Raw genomic sequence first — 20,777 nt, forward strand, 5'->3', positions numbered from 1 at the left:
CCCATGTTCTAACACCTCAACTAGATCATGGCACCAAGTGCCACATCCAGTCTTTTTCTGAACACATTCACTGGCCAAAGTCTGCCATCCAGAAGTCCAATGCAAGTGGTGCTCCTCCTGACTTCACCAAATATCAAGAACTCTATTATTTCATGATCACTCTGCCCCAAGCGACCTCCAACCACCACATCTCCCACCAGCCCATCTCTATTTGCAAACAGCAGATCTAACATAGTCACTCACCTGGTGGGTTCACCCACCAACTGCGACAAAAAGTTGTCCTCCACACACTCTAAGAATTTCCTGGACTGCCTCTTTACTGTTTCCTTCCTTTATTAGTTTCCTTCTTCCCTGGTTTTGGAGGTTGGTTCCCCACAGAGACACCCCTCTTTTCCTTCTTCAGCTTCTCTTCCTCCTTTAAGGCTTTGTTTCAGGGAGCAGCTGGCACGTGAGGCATCCCCGGTCACCACCACCTCGTAGGTGGGGCCTCCCTCCACGTGGCACAGCACCGTGACATTGGAGATGGTGTTGAGGTGGCCAGAGAAGGTGAAGGAGACCTGCTGGCTCTCTCCTGGCTGCAGCACACCTGACAGTGGCACGATACTGAAAGCGTGGATGGAGAACAGGAGAGACTGAGGTGTGGAGCATGGAAATGGATGCAGAAGAGCATCTTGGAGCAAAGTGCAGCTGTGCCTGGAGGGGCCTATTCCCCAAACACAGCCAGAATCATCCTAACCTCATCCTGCATCCATGCCACTGACCAGTGCAGGAACCATGGGGAAAATCTTCTCCCATACTCACGGATCAATGCATTAATTAGTGCATTACATGAAAGTGAACTGGGTTGTCTCCTGGCAGTAGAAATTCTCTCTGATGCACAACTTGCCTTTAAAAAGCATTTCTTACTGCTTTTAGAAAAGGAGGAGACTCAGAGTGAGACCTCTTGGAGCTGAGCCTTCCCAGCTCATCTGACTCCTGAGGCTCTTCTGCTCTCTCTCTGATTTAAAAGCTTTCTCAAGGTGCTACAGCAAAAGCTCCTGCAAAAATTTCCTATGGACCACCTGAGGAGTTCCAGGGGGAGCAGTGCCTTCCATAGGTGCTGCACAGCATCCTTGAGCAGAGGTAGATTTTGTTGTACATCTACTGCTTGTGTTGCCTCTCCCTGTCCTCTGTAATTCCTCAATGCAAGCAGTTGCAGCTGCTGCAGCACCTCAGTGTCATCCCTGGGCTGCCTTTAGAGGACCTGGCTGGAACAGACCTGCTCCAGCCTGGATTGGGAAGGGCTGGATCAAACCATTTCTCAGTTCAGTGTGCCAGCACCCACCCAGGGGCTGCATCCTGAGCAGGAGCTGCTCATGCAGGTGTCCTTCCGTCCCACTGCAGGTCTCTGTTCATAGTTATCTTATTTTCCAGATATGAGCTTTGCCCACCTAAATTCAAACCCCAGCCACCAAAGGGGAAAATAATCTATTTGGATCGCTGGCCATCTCAATGGAGACACTTCAAGATTAGAAAGGAGGAGGCAGCCAGAGCCCTGAAAGTGCCGTGCAGAATTCCAGCAGGCATAATCCCACTCAGGGCCTCAGGCCCCTGAACAGCAATGCTGGTATTTTCCCTAGGAAACAAAACTCACCAGCCCAGGTTCCTGATATCAGTATGCAGGAGGAAAAAGCAGCCCAAGTTGGCAGTGGTGGTGAGACAGAGTGGAAATTTTCCAGAGCAGAAATCCATTTTGATTTAGGTAAAATGTACATCTTTGAGTTAAGCTTTGAATAGCTTGCAAAACAGCTGTTTAGTCTGACTGCCTGTTCTCACAGCAGCCGAAGGACAGGGCAGACAGAGACAGCAGGGTGAAATGACCCAGGAATTCTTTCTGATAAAGAAAAGATTAGCGGCAAATGTCAGTAGAAATTAGTAGAATGAATATGTATGAACCTATTGTGAAATTGCATGCATATGTATTTGAGAGGGAGTTCCCAGAGGTATGCATGTCATTTTGGGGAAACGATTCCCACATGCATCCAGTGCTGTAATAAACATACTGGCTTTACAACTTTCACAAAATTTGTGGAGTTTGTTTGCTTCTGCAAATCATGAGCAGCCTTTTCCTCCTGCCACATCTGTGCATAAAAGATGTGCATAAAAGATTCTTGGTTAGATTCAGACTGCAAGCAGGACACAGACTTGTGACAGTGCAAATAGCTGAGCAGGAAAGCATCAGCACGTTTCAACAGAAGCAGTTTGTGTGAGAAGGAGATGGACACACGGGGCAAGAGGGCAGGTCAGTGAAAGCTTTCTGTTCTGGCATGCTGAGCTGTGTGAGGTGGAACTGCTGTTCAGTTTCGCTAGGGACCCTGACACTGAGCAAATGTGCATTGCCATGTAGCTGAGAAGGAAAGTGAGAATCACCTGTACATCTCGCAGTTTGTAGGCTGCGAGGGGAAGGTGAAGGCCAGGCCTGGCTTTTGGCTGTGGGACTTTTTGCAAGGAAGCAGCTGCTGGATGTTTTAAGCTTTTTGGGATCTGCGAGAGTGGAAAACTATGCTGGTGCCTAGAGCTTAGTGCTAGAGGGAGGGTGCACATTTCAGAGTATGTGACACATCAGGTGCTGATGCCAGGATGATTTTTTGCCTCTTCTTTTATGTACTTTTTTTATATATCTTTTATGTATCCTCAGTACTCTTAGCATGCACACTTATAATTCCTTAAGTCTGATAACTGAGCAGAGTCTTGGTATTCTGTTAGGCCAGGAGACCAGACATCCCAGAGGCCTCACAGTTAGAGGCCAGAAAGCCCTAAGCTATCTTGAGAAACCAAGGTCCTCTATAGAATACATCCTGAAAACTAAAAATTTGGCCCATCCAGGGGAAAATTCCTCAGGATGGGAGGATATCACGCTATTCTTTCAAGCAGGTCTCTGTTCATAGTTATCTTATTTTCCAGATATGAGCTTTGCCCACCTAAATTCAAACCCCAGCCACCAAAGGGGAAAATAATCTATTTGGATCGCTGGCCATCTCAATGGAGACACTTCAAGATTAGAAAGGAGGAGGCAGCCAGAGCCCTGAAAGTGCCGTGCAGAATTCCAGCAGGCATAATCCCACTCAGGGCCTCAGGCCCCTGAACAGCAATGCTGGTATTTTCCCTAGGAAACAAAACTCACCAGCCCAGGTTCCTGATATCAGTATGCAGGAGGAAAAAGCAGCCCAAGTTGGCAGTGGTGGTGAGACAGAGTGGAAATTTTCCAGAGCAGAAATCCATTTTGATTTAGGTAAAATGTACATCTTTGAGTTAAGCTTTGAGTAGCTTGCAAACATAGTTGTTTAGTCTGACTGCCTGTTCTCGAAAAACCTATGCTTGGAAAAACTGCTTCAGCCCAAGGACAAGAGATAAGGGAGGAGGTGGGAGACAGACAGAAAGGATGCTATGGAGAGCAGGGCAGCATGACCCAGGAATTCTTTCTGATAAAGAAAAGATTAGCGGCAAATGTCAGTAGAAATTAGTAGAATGAATATGTATGAACCTATTGTGAAATTGCATGCATATGTATTTGAGAGGGAGTTCCCAGAGGTATGCATGTCATTTTGGGGAAACGATTCCCACATGCATCCAGTGCTGTAATAAACATACTGGCTTTACAACTTTCACAAAATTTGTGGAGTTTGTTTGCTTCTGCAAATCATGAGCAGCCTTTTCCTCCTGCCACATCTGTGCATAAAAGATGTGCATAAAAGATTCTTGGTTAGATTCAGACTGCAAGCAGGACACAGACTTGTGACAGTGCAAATAGCTGAGCAGGAAAGCATCAGCACGTTTCAACAGAAGCAGTTTGTGTGAGAAGGAGATGGACACACGGGGCAAGAGGGCAGGTCAGTGAAAGCTTTCTGTTCTGGCATGCTGAGCTGTGTGAGGTGGAACTGCTGTTCAGTTTCGCTAGGGACCCTGACACTGAGCAAATGTGCATTGCCATGTAGCTGAGAAGGAAAGTGAGAATCACCTGTACATCTCGCAGTTTGTAGGCTGCGAGGGGAAGGTGAAGGCCAGGCCTGGCTTTTGGCTGTGGGACTTTTTGCAAGGAAGCAGCTGCTGGATGTTTTAAGCTTTTTGGGATCTGCGAGAGTGGAAAACTATGCTGGTGCCTAGAGCTTAGTGCTAGAGGGAGGGTGCACATTTCAGAGTATGTGACACATCAGGTGCTGATGCCAGGATGATTTTTTGCCTCTTCTTTTATGTACTTTTTTTATATATCTTTTATGTATCCTCAGTACTCTTAGCATGCACACTTATAATTCCTTAAGTCTGATAACTGAGCAGAGTCTTGGTATTCTGTTAGGCCAGGAGACCAGACATCCCAGAGGCCTCACAGTTAGAGGCCAGAAAGCCCTAAGCTATCTTGAGAAACCAAGGTCCTCTATAGAATACATCCTGAAAACTAAAAATTTGGCCCATCCAGGGGAAAATTCCTCAGGATGGGAGGATATCACGCTATTCTTTCAAGCCTCTCACTGGGGCATCTTTGTTAGATATGCTAATTTGTAAGGTCTATAAATTGTATACGTGATCTACCATGTGTGTGCATTGCCAGTGCATTCTGCCTTGGTGAAATGGTGCACCACAAGGATCCTTATTAAACTACTGAGGTTAAAAACCCTTAACCATGTCTGTCTCTTAACTTTTAGAACCAACGAAAAGGCACCAGTGGGAGCTAGACTTTGAGCAGGGAAGATCGTTTTCAGCTGACACCCCTGGTCCTAGAAGAGGCTGTTGCTATGTACTTTCCTTCCCAGCTCTAGCATCTGTGGCCTTTGGGCACGCCTCCAGTCTGAGTCTAAATGAAAGTTTTCCTGCTACGGCTCTGTAGTGAAAGAGTAAAAAGTAAAGAATGTTTCACCATTGCCTCTTTGAAGATTAAAGCTGCCTCTAACAAAAACTTTAGAAAGTGCTTTGTTTTTTAGAAAATGAGGCACCCTGTTGAAAGTTATTCCTAGAGCTTGTGGTTGATACACTAGGCTTGCTAACACCAGACTTTGGATACAGCAGGTGAGAGCACTAAACTGCTGGTACATAAAGCAAGCTAGCAGCAGACTTTCCATACACGAGGTGAACAAACTTCTGATATAACAAATGAGTAAATGTTTCCATACATCCAGTGAGCCAGTCAATGAACTTTGTGAAGTGGACATGACAATTGCCACTCTCAAAACTCTCCCTCAGCAGATCCTAGTGACATTCCATTTGGATCCTGACTGTGAGACTGAAGGCTTAGGATGGTACCTAGAGCTGAGAAGGAAAGTGCCAATAGCATGGTATATGCTGGGAGTTTCATGGGTTCAGCTGAAGTTGTAGGCAGCAAGAGCTTTCTCAGCTGGCACTTTTGGGAGCTCTGTTTTCACCAGATGCTTTCAGGTTTGTAGAAAGACAGCGTTTCATTCTTTTGCGAGTCACAGTGCCATGGTGTGGCTGTTGTGATGAGCACTGAGTGCCCAGGAAGAAGTCAAGCACTTTCCTGGCCCGCCCCGTGGGTGTGGGAGCAGTGCAGGGAAGAGCTCTTCTGTGCAACCTGGCTCTTGGACACTGACGGAATGGGATCCTGCGTCCCGTGAGGAAGGAAGAGGAATCATTTCATTGTTGGAGACTGAAGGCTTAGGATGGTACCTAGAGCTGAGAAGGAAAGTGCCAATAGCAGGGTGTGTGCTGGGAGTTTCATGGGTTCAGCTGAAGTTGTAGGCAGCAAGAGCTTTCTCAGCTGGCACTTTTGGGAGCTCTGTTTTCACCAGATGCTTTCAGGTTTGTAGAAAGACAGCGTTTCGTTCTTTTGCGAGTCACAGTGCCATGGTGTGGCTGTTGTGATGCCCAGGAAGAAGCCAAGCACTTTCCTGGCCCGCCCCGTGGGTGTGGGAGCAGTGCAGGGAAGAGCTCTTCTGTGCAACCTGGCTCTTGGACACTGACGGAATGGGATCCTGCGTCCCGTGAGGAAGGAAGAGGAATCATTTCATTGTGGCTTTGCAGTTTAAAAGCTGCTGAACAAAAGTGAATTCTAGTGCAGCCTCTTTCTCCTAGAACCTTTTCTGTGGGACCAGCGGCTGAATGTTCTTAGCTTGGTTACTAGACTCTGTGAGACTGAAAGTGCGTGAGGGTGCAGAGAGCGCACAGACCTGTGTCCTGCACTTCATAAACTTCAAAGGGAAAGTGAAGGCCAGCACTCACATTTTGTTCTAGAACCTTTGGACAGGGAGCAATTGCTGGACAGAGCAACTTTTGGAGCTGGGCTTGGCAAGGATGAAAGAATGTGATGATACATGCAGCAGATGGTAAAGTGCATCACTCCATGGGGTGTGTTGCTTTTCATATGATGCCAGTTAAACGTGGAGACAGCAACCATTTGCTGAGCAGGCACCTTTTTTGACCAATATTTATGCTTGGTATAGTTAGTTTAGGTTCAGGAGCTCTGCATGATTTAGAGAATGTGATAGTACATAAGAGTGAAAGGAGCTCATAGCCTCATAGGTGTTGATGTCCTTCGAAGTGAATGTGAAAATCAGCAGCCGTTTACTCCCCTTTTGTTTCCAGATTAAATTATGGATCTGGGCTCAGTGAGAGAGTGAAAATGTAAAGGTGTATGTAGCTGAAACCAAAAAACATAACACCAATGTGTGTTGCACTGATTAAAGCTTCATAAGAAAAGTGATGCTCAGCACTGCCTTTCTTTTTGTTCTAGGACCTTTTTTTAAGGTCCAGAATGTCTCTCTGTGAGACTGATGTTATAGAATGCAATATCCAACTCCAAAGACTGATGTCTTTATAGCTAATATGTAGTCTGAGAACCTGAGGATAGAGCTAGTCTGGTGTTAATGTGATTTTTGTCCTTTCTGTGGTGCTGTAAGAGCTGCATTATTCTTTCCATAGTGTCATCAGAAGCATCTTGACATGCTGCTGCTAAGTTTTGCCATCTTCATAACTGAAAAGGTTTTCTGAGTAATTTTGTATGGAAAATCACGCTATGAAAAACCAGCATCCATAAGGAGACAGAGGAGTCCTGCAACTTCATTCAAATAATGGGAGAGTCCACTGGAGCACACACCCACGGGGGTTTCTCTGTGGAGGTTTTGGAGGGCACAGCCTCATTTTATCCCAAATTCCTGGCCACACGCTTCTCTTTTCTTTTCCCCATTGGCTGAGGTACCAGGAAGGTGCAGCCTTCCCAAACCGCCTACCCTATATCCCCCTTGAACCTGGCATTTTCCCCCAAAATTCAGAGTCTCAGCCTTGAGCAGACCCCTGTCGGTTCAAGGAGTCAAACTGATTCTGTAACAAACCTGTGGCTTGAAGCTGGTAGAGACATTGACCCATTTCAAAGACATTGACACCCATTTCAAAAACATTGACCTATTTGAAAGACGTTGACACCCATTTCAAAGACATTGACACTCATGGAATTGTTTGTAAAGACATTAAAACACATCTTTGCTAAAACTTTTAATTCAGAAAACAAGACACCATAATTTATAACAAACAATGAAACCAGCTTTGCTGGACACTGTAGTCTGGCTTAGAAATCTTTTATTAGATACATTTGATGCTTTGAAGTACTGAAGTGTTGCAAAACTAATACACCAGTACAAACATTACAATTTAGCAAGTATATATATGTGCCAAACGAAATTGAATATACTTCAACCAGTACAGCACTTAAAAACAACCTGGTTGGTATAAAATACTTCATTTAGTAACATCCTCTTCTGGAACAACTTCCATAAGCATCTGGAGGTGCATAGTGATGGGCTCTGAGGAAAAGATTTATTGTTAGAGGCTTTATAAGAGAAACTTCAATTCAAATTCTTAAGTGATAAAACTATCCTTCTGTGTAGTTGTTTTTTTTTAATCTGAATTCCTATTTCAAAATGAAAAATAAAAGGTGGGGAATAAGCAGTCTTAAGATCCAAACTACAGCATTCCATATTTCCAAACTTACATTAGAGCACAATACTTCCAATTACATAATTAAAATTATAATTAATTATAATTATTACATTATAATTCATCATCCTGGGGACAATAGAGATAGATTATGGATTTTTTAATGTCTGTAGAACTGCTAATGCTATTGTATTCAGCTAATTCCAATTAGCCTCTTAGAAATACCTGTGTATCCCGTTTTACCTGAGATAATATCAGAGTTTCTCTAGGGACTATACAATCAGTTCATAAATGGTCATGCTGGGTTCTTGCAGCTTTCACTCTACTCAGCCCTGGGATTATCTTTTTATCTTAATGCTGTTAACATTTTCTTTAGTAAGGATAGTAAAATTAATAATCAGAGGTAAAAGCCCAGTGTTTGGTGGCATAAGAATTTATGTCTGCTAATCTTCAGTTAATGGCTAAAGCAATGTTTTGAAATACAGATAAGTAAAAATCTAACTTTACAGATGAATTAGTTCTGTTCCTTTGTGCTACTACAGTGATGTGTTGTTTTTTTGTGAATTAATTTTTCCTCAAGTCAGACATTACTTCTTTTCATCAGGAAGGAGTGAAATAGAGTCTTCAGTAAAACCCACTGCATGCTAGGGAAATTGCATCCCTCCACATTCTGCTCACATGCTTTACAAGGGATTGACCAGGTAGTGAACTTTACTATACCAATTAATCTCAAGTTTAGCAAATATTGGGTTTAGAGCTGGCTACCTGAGGTATACTTACTTGATATTTTTTGTGCCCAGCTGAATTTTAAATGAACAAAAAGTGCATAAGCTACGAGTCCACTAAGTATAAATAAGGTACAGTACAAATAGGCCAGTTCAGGTGCACTGATGATTGGTGCCAATACCAGTAAAACTGAGACCAATGTCACTATGACAGGAATGATGATGGGTACCTGCAAGATACAAAGAAGAAAATCTCTTCTTCATTCTTTAGCTGTTTTTACAGAAGTTGCCTGTATGAACGAATATTTTTATTGCCTTATGCATTTTTCTACTTTAAAATTTTCTGGAAGCAGATGGAGCAACTGAAGGAGTAGCAGAAGTATGGACAGGGATAACTCTTCTGCCAAATTATCCACTATGATCTCTTAGTGAATATTTCAAATTGCAGTGTACAAGTTTGCATTTTAATAAATGTGGGAAGTGACTTGCATGCAATGACCTGGGGTCTTATTTTGTATATTCTTTCAATGGCAGTCTGCTGGCTGCAATTACCCATCCCTGAAATTTTGGCTTGTGACCTGTGGTCTGTGCAAGTGAAAACCAACATTCTGTAATCTTTTCCCAGTCCTTATGAGCTTTGAGCTTATGAGTCCTAGTGCAGATCTGCTGTTAAATGGTTGGATTTCAGGTAAGGGGAGTAAAAAACAAGGTACTGCCCAAGGGGGCTGTTTAAATATCCAGATACTGAGTGTGAATTCATGCTACAGCATCTACGGAATGGAGGAAAAGCCATGCAGAACTTACCTTGATAGGTCTCTTGACTTCCTTCTTTGTAAACCTCATAACAATTAGTGCAAGTACAGTTAAACCATAAAATATCCAGACCGCAAAACTAAAGTAATTTATGAGTGAATCAATGTCACCAGGAATAATATAAATAATAGCAATGGTCCCCTAAAAATGAAAACAAAAATTAGTGTAGTCTATTATAGAAGAAGGCTGAATTTTACTTCTCTTTCAATACAACTGCATATGTAGTGTCCCAGAGTATGAAGTGTGAATGCTTTTGATTAAATATTTGGGTGTAAGTGTATTGCAGCACTTTTAAATATTGCAACTGACTCCTGCCAACATGTGGCTATTTTTGTGTGCAATCTTAATTCCATTTTAAGTCAAAATGCTTATAATTTTTATGCATTAATCTGTTTTATTGTTGACTGACTATCTTGAAGATACAAAATATATTTTTAGGTTTTTAATGTTACTGGGATTGAAAGGAATGAGGAGGAGGTGTCTTTACAAACAAACTGTGGGCTTGAGGGTAGATAAGGCCAGATATGGAGACATGAAAGAAGCAATGGGCAGAACCATAAATTCCATAGGAATTCCACTAATTGACACAGGCTGTTACTCACTCAAGACTGTGCTACATCTCTGGATTTAGAGAAAAAGAACAGAGACATAAGGAGAAAGAAAAAGCAGGGGTCACACTTTAGAAATGAGGTCTGTATTAGGTGATGCAGGAGGTCTGGACCTCCCAAGTACCTCAGCCAATGGGAAAAGAGAGGGAAATGTGGCCAGGAAATTAGGATAAAAAGGAGGCTGTGTCCTCTAAGAATTTGAGAGACCCCACAGGAAATGCCCCATGGCCTCTCCCTTTATTCAAATAAAGTTATGGGACTCCTCTGTCTCCTTTTTGGCCATAAACCTCTGGTGTTTGTGGATTAATTTTCCTGACAGGATTGAATATATCTTGTTTTGACTTGAAGATAAATGGGTAAAATAAAAATAGCAAGATGTTCTAGATTTATTCTTAAGTGTATTTACTGACTGAACTTTTTTTAGTGAGATGTAAATTTTCTACATGGAGGAAATATTCCTACATGGAGGAAACAGGGTAATGATAGCTTGCTGGCAAGCATCCTATGAAAGCATTTCCTAATATTAACCATTCATTTAAGTTTTTGTTCTCACACCATTGATTCTTAACCATTTTAATTTTTAAAGTCCAGTTTTGGAATGAATATGTTCAAATTAGAGAAGCAGGGGGTTTTATGTAGTCTTTTTTCCAAAATGTATTTAGCAATTTTCTTGTCTAGATAGTTAATGATAAGTGTGAAAACTGCTTGTAAGAAGCTGTGAAAGTATGTATTACTGGAGAATTTTTTTGTGATAGGCAATAATATTTTTTCTCTATTTAAATATATACTTACATAAAATATGATAGCAGGTGCTGGTGTTAAGTACTTAACACTGATGTAAGACAGTACCTTCAGCACGTGCCCTTCACGACCTGCAACATAAACAAGTCTGACAAAACAAAAACAAGGCAATGCAGTTAGTGTGGCACCTAGACTTTAAACAGTGTTACTAATAATAGATATCCAGCTAATTTCATCAGTATTTTCTTTGATATGCATTGGGATTTAATGATTGTAGCAGTTCAAAATAAGGGAAATGAAATAACAAGTATTAAAGCAGTGAGCTAAAATACACTCTGAACCAGTATTAAAATAATGCACTTGAAACTAATTTCAGAATCATTATTTTGCACATATAATTGAAAATGTTTTGGGAAATGTTACCGACTGTGTCCCTTTTAATAAAATATTTCCTTTTTCATGTGTTTTGTAGCAAAAAGCTATATTGGCAACCTTTTGTCAAAAAATGGTCTTTAAAGTCACATTGTATTCAGATGCTTTTGAAATCTTAAAATATTTTAAATAGTAAAAGGAAGTGCTGAACAACTGATAGAAAGGAATAGCTTCTCAGATACCTTTGCTGGTGTAGTCATGTTTTTACTGGTAACTTTTAACTGTTTAATTCTCAGCTTTAAAATTTATGAGAGCTGAAAAAAAAACCTTTTGTGCTATAGTGGTATACCTTCATTGAATTAAGAAGAGACCGTGTTCTGTAGTTTTTCAAACCTGAATAGCCACTGTTTATTTTTGAAAATTAAACAATGTAGCTGGATTTACAGGCAATTTCAAATTACATTTTGTGCAATGTGGATCAGACCAATGTCCTTATGTCTGTAGATACATGCATATGAATTTTTACACCCTTCAAGACCTTTCATGTGAAGATATTTGGAATGGGGACTTACCTGCCTGAAGTGAAACAGGTGCCATTGGCAGATCCAAGTGTCGAAAATACCACAAAGAGAGGAACTATCCAAGAGGCTGGATAAAGGACTCTATCTCCAAATGTCTGGGAAATGGGATTAAAATTAATCACTTTTGTCATATTAACTACCATATAGTATATTCAGTAATGTTAGAGCCTCTTTGTAGTTAAATGGGTATCTGAGCTGTGTTACCAACAAATCCATGTTGTATATTTTGTGTAGTTTTTAAAGAATACTTTGCCAAATAAAGACCTGGATTCATTCATTGACCACTATAAAAGGGAGTATTATTGCCATGGTGTTTAAAATGCAGCATCTGTAGGAGACAGTGGAAGGCAGCTGTAAAAACTACCCAGAAATTAAATTCCCTTAAAATTCACACCTGCTTTGGGATGTGTCTGCAAAGACAGAGGGAAGGAAGATGGCATTGCTGCAGAGCACTGTCCACACAGAAAGAGGCTGCTTTCAGCCTCTCTAGAAGGAGTAACATCAGCACTGACAGCCTTAGCCTGGGGGCAAACAAGGACAAACTGCCTCTGGTCTTTCACGACATTTGAGCTTTCACCTGTGGCGTGGTTTGTTGGTTCTTGTTGTAGATCCCAGGTAGGTACATTGATCAACAGCAAGCGAATTTGAATTTAAATGATTCTGACAGGTAGGTTTAGTTTTCAGTTGGGTTGTTTTTGGTCTTTTTTTTAGTAAGTCAAGCGTAAAGAACTTTGGTTTTGCACCAGTCTGACATCAGTGATGTTTCCTGGTCCAGAAGCAGGGCACTCAAAGGCTGCTTACAGCTGTACAGACCCCTCTGCACAGGGCACTCCTTCTGTTGTGCTGCCTCTGCTCAGAGCCAGGGCTGAGGTTTTCTTCATTCAGTCTGATCAGTTCAGTGCTAGTTGCTGTGTGTGTTCAGATTGTAAATTTAAAGGTGTATTGAAGAGGACTAGTTCTTATACAAGATTTAACTTCAGACATTCTTTGCTCTACCTTCTGGTGCAGACAAGCTGCTGAAATGCACAGAAGAGCTAAATTTTAAAACCTTTTATTTTAAATTTTTAAAATAAATGTTTATTTCGTTTTTATTTCATTTTTAAAGCATTTCAATATTACTGTACTTCTTCACTGGGCTAGACTATTTCATATATATATATATATATTTAAATGCTTGTCACGTACTGTTTGTTTTCCCCAAAAACTAGCATTAGGAAAATTGTTGCAGGACCTCAACAGTTGTTTCAGAGACACAGAAAATTTACTGAGTGGAACTGAAGGGACAGATGTATTTTTTATGGCTTCAGAAACTTCTGTATTTTCTACTTTTACCTGTAAGAGTATGTCTTGCAAAAATGTAAAAATCCTATGTTTCAAATTTGTTAAGGAAAAAAGCCCAAAAAGAAAAGGTGGAAGTGAATGATGGACTATTTGCTGTTATCTCCATAGCAACAAACTTTGTTGTACTGTCATTTGGCATGTGCTTCTTTCTCAGAAATACTGGGAACACTGAAAATGGCAGAGGAACTGTCAGATGTTATTTCTCTTTCCATCTTTTGGATGCCTATGGAAAGCAGTCCCTCTCTGATGTGCAATGTTTACAGAACATTTGCAGAACACTGCTTTACTTTTGCTTTCCTCTTTTATTCCCATTTGGAGATGACAGAACTACTCTTTCAATTAGGCATAACTGAAATTTTAGGTTAAGGAATGATAGTACATAATGGGGGGAAAGTTGGCACTGACTAAAATGAGTTGTGTCTTACAAAAAATTAATGGAATTTAGTGGCTTACAGGACTTCAATGCAGATGTTCTATTACAGAATTAAGTAGCTTACCACAGCAACTGCCTGGGACTGCAGGAGCTCTGTTGAAGTCATCACAGTGAAATAGGAAACGTTTATCAGAATGTAACAAACTGTGACCAAGGGGATTCCAATAATTATAGAGAGTGGTAGATTTCTAAAGAATGGAAAAGTAAGACCCCATCAGCATTGCTGGATCTCTGTTACAGTTGTCATAGTAAACTGTGGATTCTTACTTTTCCTTTTTTTTTTTTTTTTTTTTTTTTTTTTTTTTTTTTTTTTTTTTTTTTTAACTGTAAAGCCATGGAAATCAGGATTGTAAAAAAAAAAGGAAAAGTACAAATTATGCAGAGATACAAAGCCTGTAATAATAATTAGCTAATTAGCTTTGTCTGTTAGTGCTCAAACCTTGAATAATAGATTAGTGCTTTTAAAAAACAAACCAAAACATATGCTTGCTTATAGGAAAATATATAGTACTTGATTTCTTGCCAGTAAAAACACTGCTTTCCTACACAGTTTTACCTGTAAGGATTTTTAAGTTCTTCTGTGATGTAATTGAGTTGATTCCTGGAAGGAAAAACATTCATAGAGTATTTCAGCAGTCAGGGGTTTAAATACCACTATACTATGAGGTGAGGTTATTTCTTGTGTTATTGTTTTTCATCTTTTCAGTTTTAAAATGGAAAAAAAATGAAAAATCAATATTTTAAGTGGGAAAACTGCAGGACAAAACCAATGTGAGCTTCTTATCCAAAAGTCAGCCTCTTGATTCACCATCTCTTCCTGGATTATCTCTAGCATCTCTAAGACTCTAAATATTGGATAAAATATCCCAGAATAATTTAACAAAAATCTGGCAGACATCTTAGATTTACAAAATTGCCTTTCAACTTCAAGCTTTGCAGTATCTGAGTCTTAAAAAAAAAAAAAGCAAGAGTGTGCTGAGGGCAAAGAGAAAAGCAAGTCTGCTGCTGTTTCAGAGTGGCTCTGTAAGTCACACTGCCTTTAGAAGACAGGCATGAAAACCTTTTTAAGAATTTTACCCATCTGAATTATAATTTCCAAATAACCATTTTTGCTAGAGTGTGTAGACCAAATGAAACAAGGTTTTTATATTCATCCACTCTGAAAATCTGAAGAGTCATTATTTACAGTTCAAAGGCAAATTTTCAGATGTTAGTGCCTGGTAGTTACATACACAAATAATTATTTAGGGATCAGCTTCTTTGCCCTCTTAAAAAGTCCATATGAATGCCTGAATTAACAGACTTACATGCCTGAGTTGAGACACTCAAGCTTGAAACAGAACCTAAAAAAATAACCTATTTAAAATAAGTTCAGTTTCAAAAGCTTTTAAATGGGAATTGCTGTGTGGTAGATCAAGATTATATTCTTATTTGCTTCCAAAGTACTGACCTATGTACAGACTTTTGCAGTTTGCACATTTAAGAATAACAATGGATTTGTGCCAACAGAACTCTATGCCAACTGACATTCCCTAAGAAAAAAAAATCTGCAAGTTGAACCTTATCATTTCTGTCACAATGTTCCTTTTTATGTTCTCCTGGACTAATCAAACACCATATTTCACAAGAAATGGAGTTTGATGGGGTGACCTGCAGGGGAAGCTATTTTGTCTAACACAATGGAATTAAATGTGTTACATTCTCCTCATTACTGGAGTATCTAAGCACCTTCAGCACCAGAGCAGTAGAAGTATTCCTTTTGGGATCTAATATATTTCCTCTCCCTAATAAATAGCATCTAAAAGAGGGTGGAGTTCTGGGGGTTTTTACCCAAACTAGTGTTCTTTTTCCAGAATTCATCAAGACTTTCTTAATAACAAGTCAGTTGTTAACTTCTTCAGAGAGTTTTGCAGGGAGAGAGTAAACCAGTTAAAGGCTGTTAAACTGTAACTGTGAAGGTTAATAAAGATTTCTTACCATCCATCATATGCCCAGAGTCCATTATAAAATGCCAGACTGATAGAGCTAACAGAAATTTTACTGCCCTTGAAAGAATCTTTGAAGTTATCTGTTTTTCCTGCAAATAAGAGGAAGGTTACTGATCAATGTTGAAATTAATTCTTGTAATCCCACCAGATGAAAAAACATTCCCACATGTCCCATGTTTTGAAACTTTTCACGTATAAAATTAATTAATACCCTTTTGTATTAATTGATCTGTAGTGTTGCATCTTGCACCCATCCCCTTCTCTGAAAGAAAATGCTGTAATTTTCAAGAGATGCAGAACTAAAACCCTGAATGAGCAGATTCAGGGCTGTGCCTTATTTCTGTGTCACTTCTGTCAGTGGAGAATTTTTAATGATCATAACAAAAGCTAAAATATTTTTTTCAAATAACATATATTTTATTACCTTGTGCCAGGAGAACAATTCCGCTTACAATAATGATTGCGACAATGATCATTTTAGCAGCTGTGAGAAAATTCTGGAGGTAACTTCCCAGCTTCACACTCAATGAATTCACAACTGTAATTACCACTAAAAGAAATCAAATTATAATTTTATGCACTGTTTGTCAGAATTTAAAGAAAAGTTGTCCCTCCCCTTATTTACTGTACTGCTTTTCTGTCACACTTTTTGTCTATATTATATACAGTTTTTACTTACTGTGTTTGGATAACTTTTGAAATAGTGAGGAAAAACAGATTTATGAATTAGACTTTTATAGTATCTTTAATAAAAAACATATTGAAGTTGCACAGATTCTGATAAATAAAGAAATAGTATTTCCACAGTTATTTTTTCTTCCTTTTCTGCTAGAGATAAGCATTCATTATACAGATGTATCTGTCTTAAGGAGGAATAAAAAAACCTTGGACTGGGAAAAAAAAAATATATTTTTAAACCCATCCTTTTAATGCTGTTTAATTAGTTATTGTGGGAATAATAACTGTGTCTTAAAGATTTCTGGTGTCTTTGTGAAGATGAACATAAGGAAGTTTCAGGGTACTGGAAGTGATGGGGCCAGACACAGGTCACTATGCAATTTTGGATCTGCTCTGTCTAAAAGTGTGGCTCTTACCAATGGCGGCTGCTGCCAGACACTTGATGACAGCTTGGGGTGGATCACAACCTGGATAAAAAGGAGCTGATGCATATTCTGCAAAGCTGAGACAGATGATTGCAAAGGAGCTGGGTTTTGTAACCAGTAAGCTTGTCCAAGAAAACAAAAAGGCTGGAATCGGGCCAAACGCCTCCATGAGGTAAGGATATTCTCCCCCAGACTTTGTGATCATTGTACCAAGCTCAGCAAAACAAAGTGCACCTGAATAACAAGAAAAGCAGGTTTAGTTCATGCACTTTTGAACCTGGGACTGCTTGAAGAGATGATCACTTTTTAATAGGTAGAAAAGTGAAGGAAATTGAACTGTACAGTGCACCATTGCTCTCTTCATGTTCCTGTATATTTTACTGTATATGCAAAATAAAATTTCAATTACTTGTGAGTAATTGAAAGAAACACCCTGAAATTACTCAGATGCAGTCTAAAAACTACTACCATTGATATTTTAGATTTCACCAAAACAGTAGAAACAAACATTTTGATTTCATTTGATTTCTGTTTAAGAAATGAACATTATAAGAAGCACTTAAGTGAGAACTGCACTGGCTGACATACCTATTGGAAGCTTGAAAAAACAGACTTTCTGCACAATTTTGAAATAAAATGTCTGCTGAGCTCAGCATTAAAGTGCAGTGACACTTCCTGTTCTATTGCTGTGTGTGGCATGTTGGTTTTTCTTGTATGCTGCCCCACTTGATACAGTGCTCAAAAATTTCTTTGTTTTACTTTTTGAAATATTTTGAGGTGCTTAGTACTAAATTTTCAGATAGCAGAATTAGAATTACAGAAGTAGCAAGAGAGCAGAAAGTACCTAGCTCACTACCAGTAAATTTCACATATTGCCAGCTATTTAAGTAGAGGACTATTTTCTTTATTACAGTTAATGGATGAAGCAGGAAAAACTAAACCTTCCTTTCAAAATAGAGTGTGATTTACAATTTTAAAATTTAATTTGTCTTCTATAAACACCCCATTTTTAATTTTTGGTTGAGTACTGCATATATGCATATATAGAGCAGGATTTAGTTGATTTTGGTCTAGGTTCTATAAGCTAATTTGTGAAATGAGAGTAGTGCACAGAAACAGCAGATATCAAGATTTAAGGCAAAGATTCAGATTCTTTGTTGAGTTTTTTACCTAATGTTGCCAGAACTCCACAGGCTGCCCAGATGGTTAAACAAGGACCCACAGCTTCAACATTGGCAAGAACTGATTTTGGAGAAACGAAGATGCCTGAGCCAATAATTGTACCAACAATCATACAGATTCCACTAATGAGGCCCACCTTGAAGTAAAATGAGATATTTTTGTAAGCAATTTCTAGTAATTCACCAATTACTTCTCAATATCATAGAACTACAATAATTGTCATTACTGACTTATTTTTATTGGCTTTCAATATAAAAGTTCTATAAATAAATATGTTAAACCATTTTGCAAAGTTTCACTCTTCTTTCCAATATCTCTATGTACCCCGTGGTGTGCTCCTGCTGTTTTCAAAAGTACATCTGTTTGTGTTTTGCCTGCCTATTTCCTTTATTAAACTGAATTTTGTGAGTCTCAAATATAACCTTGAATGGGTGAATTTGCCCTTTCCTCCTGATTAAGCCATGACATTCTTTTACAAGCACTTGATGAATTCTGAATTTTCTAAGATTTAGAAATTGTCTTTCATGGATGGAGTCCAGTTTTTTTGTTGTTGTTGTTGTTGTTTTGGTTTGTCGTTTTTTGTTTTTTTGGTTTTTTGGGGTTTTTTTTGAGCAGCTGTTTTCCTCTCCTTGCTTTAAATATTTGTACCTAGGAATAGTGTTCATACTGCTAGGTGATAAAATCATGCTCTCCCAAATCTGTAGTGGGCTACTCAGTATTTTCAGATAGCTATGGCTACTCTAATATCATCCGTATTTTTCCAGTCTTGACACCAAACTAAAACCACATAGATAATCTTTCTAGAGGCTACTTAAATTAAGAGAAATGCCACTCCCTCCTGAGAGGAAGTGACACAACTGTTTTCTAAAGCATCTGTAGTTTTCTGGAGGAGACAGATTTTCACTTATCTTCCAGTACCAGTGCCTATTTCCTAGCTCTAATCACTAACAAATGAGTTTCAGAATACTTTCAGAAACAATGAGCTGGACAACCCACTATTACTTCTGAAAAGTACCTGTGGAAAAAAAAAGTTTATGAAATGCCTCAGCTGATCAACTTAGAGTAAGTCTTTGAATTATTTTTATAAAAAATATCTGATAACTTCAGCGACATATTCTTGGGGGTTTAGTCTGTTCACATCAGAGCTATTTAACTTCAGTAAGTAGCAGTTTCTGAACATGCAAGCCAACCACATTGTTGACATATTCGGCTATTTTTGCTGATTGGGACACAGTGGTGATTTTGCATGCTGATGCATAAGCACAAATATCCCCCTTCTGCCTCCCTGTGGCAGCCCCTGACACACGGAGCAAAGAGGAAAAGAAAAAGCAAAACCTGCTTTTGTAGGTTCATCGTTTGGGGCTCATGACTCTGAATGGATTGTCTGTCCTCCCTTCCTTTGTCCTCTCCTTTTCTTTTCTTCAAGCTTTCTTCACCCATTTGTTTTCCTTGTTGAAATTTCTAAGGAAATAACGACAAAATCTTACTCTTAACATATTAATGTTGCTTCATTATGCGGGTACAAAACAGTGCAGGTAAATATTCCCAGAAAACAAACACATGCACACACTCACTCACAGGAGAAGGACTTGCATGGAGCTACCTGCTCGGAGAGGAGAAGTGATGCCAGCTGCACCTCCTCCTCCTCTTTTTGCTGGGGATTTTCCTTGCACCCACCTGGCAGGGAATGTCTGTGCCTTCTCACATTCAGTTTGCAGGATGTCCTCACTGGAACGATCAAGCTTTTATAGTCCTTCCTTTGAACTACTCCAAAGGTCCAGACAGATTTTATCTTCCTCCCAAAAGCTGGTTTTCTTCTTATCTAGGGGACCTTCTTTCCATTCTTCACTAAATCAGGCCTTGCCTCAGTTCCTTGGAGATGGAAGCATCTGCTAAACAGAGTGTGGGCTCCTGGAATTATCTATTTAGCAGCTCTTTACCTCAGAAAGAGTCACCAGGCTTCTTTGTGTTGATTCAGGGTGAATGTCCTTCACTCAATGTTTCGTCCTTTTTAGAACTGGAATGTAAAGAGTTTGTTTTCAAATTTAAATTTAGACTTAAGGATTTTTTTTGTGAGGATTTTGCTTGTTTCCCCCAGTACTGATCTAAAATACCATCTGCAACAGTGAAGGAAATTGATCGAGTTAGGTCCTGAGTCCCTAAAGCAGATTCAGTCAAAAGTCTCTTCCCTCCTAAGACTCTACAACTATAATTACTTGAATTTGAGTGCTGAAGATCCTTATGCTTTTATACAGATAGTAACTCTCGAAGACATCATGTTTAGGAAACATAAGTTGGGGTTTTTTTGTAAATTAAGTAGTAACTGGCTACAAAAACTTGCAGCATTTTAAATTGACATAACACCTACTTATGTCACTATTGTTGATCTTCAGAAACATTTAGGCTATAAAGACATCAAGTTTATCTTCTGAATTATAGATTTTTAAAATAATCATAATGAATCTAGCTTTTAAGATTAAACCTATGAAGGAAAACTGCACACATGAAGAATGCAGGGCTTGGGTGGCCGAACTTCATTGTAGCTTTGTGCCCAACATCTCTCTTTTAAAGTCATCTATTCAGACTGCTTCAATCATTACCTTTAGCAATTCTTGCTTTCACTTACCTTATTTATTTAAACTTGTTTGGTGTTAATCAGGCCCAAGAATCCTTGCCAAGTGTATTTCTCCTGTTAGATTTCCCAGCCAGTTACAAGCAAGGCATGTCCATGTCTGAAACCAGAATGTGGAGGAGCAGCAGCCTAAGTACAGAGGTTATAAAAGGTAATCATTAAACCCATTCTCTGCCAAGAAGTTTTGAGTTAGGAACCACAGGTGAACTGATAGTCCAATTAGTTTATCTTTAAAAACAAGAAAATGTTTTTTTCAGCTTTGTTCCGTTTGTGGGAATGTTTGTCAAGGCCTAAGTAGTGTATCACATAGTGAGAGTGAACCATAATTTGGAGAGTCTGTT

General features: G+C 39.3%; 1 protein-coding gene across 1 annotated transcript; it reads right to left on the bottom strand.

Moving 5' to 3' along the window:
- Positions 1–7,708: 7,708 nt before the first annotated feature.
- On the bottom strand, positions 7,709–20,537 carry SLC7A9 (solute carrier family 7 member 9). The gene is made up of 13 exons (XM_041396259.1): positions 20,431–20,537; positions 19,140–19,265; positions 17,793–17,940; positions 16,614–16,856; positions 15,944–16,069; positions 15,509–15,608; positions 14,088–14,132; positions 13,596–13,719; positions 11,749–11,852; positions 10,856–10,952; positions 9,447–9,596; positions 8,698–8,872; positions 7,709–7,784 (listed from the first exon to the last, which is right to left on the bottom strand). Exons 2-13 carry the CDS (start codon positions 19,242–19,244, stop codon positions 7,720–7,722), a joined length of 1,482 nt encoding a protein of 493 aa, XP_041252193.1. The 5' UTR covers positions 19,245–19,265; positions 20,431–20,537; the 3' UTR covers positions 7,709–7,719.
- Positions 20,538–20,777: the final 240 nt, after the last annotated feature.

This window comes from Onychostruthus taczanowskii, unplaced genomic scaffold (genome assembly GCF_017590055.1).
Source record: "Onychostruthus taczanowskii isolate IOZ18803 unplaced genomic scaffold, ASM1759005v1 scaffold127, whole genome shotgun sequence".
Taxonomy (NCBI): domain Eukaryota; kingdom Metazoa; phylum Chordata; class Aves; order Passeriformes; family Passeridae; genus Onychostruthus; species Onychostruthus taczanowskii.

What these genes read in the sequence shown, in the direction of transcription:
- SLC7A9 (XM_041396259.1), bottom strand. Translation starts at nt 19,244, where the DNA reads ATGGGTGAAGAAAGCTTGAAGAAAAGAAAAGGAGAGGACAAAGGAAGG. An exon ending in GAACTTAAAAATCCTTACAG is followed by an intron (nt 13,720 to 14,087) that starts GTAAAACTGTGT and finishes TCCATTCTTTAG; the next exon opens with AAATCTACCACTCTCTATAA. An exon ending in ACCTGTTTCACTTCAGGCAG is followed by an intron (nt 10,953 to 11,748) that starts GTAAGTCCCCAT and finishes TTGTTTTGTCAG; the next exon opens with ACTTGTTTATGTTGCAGGTC.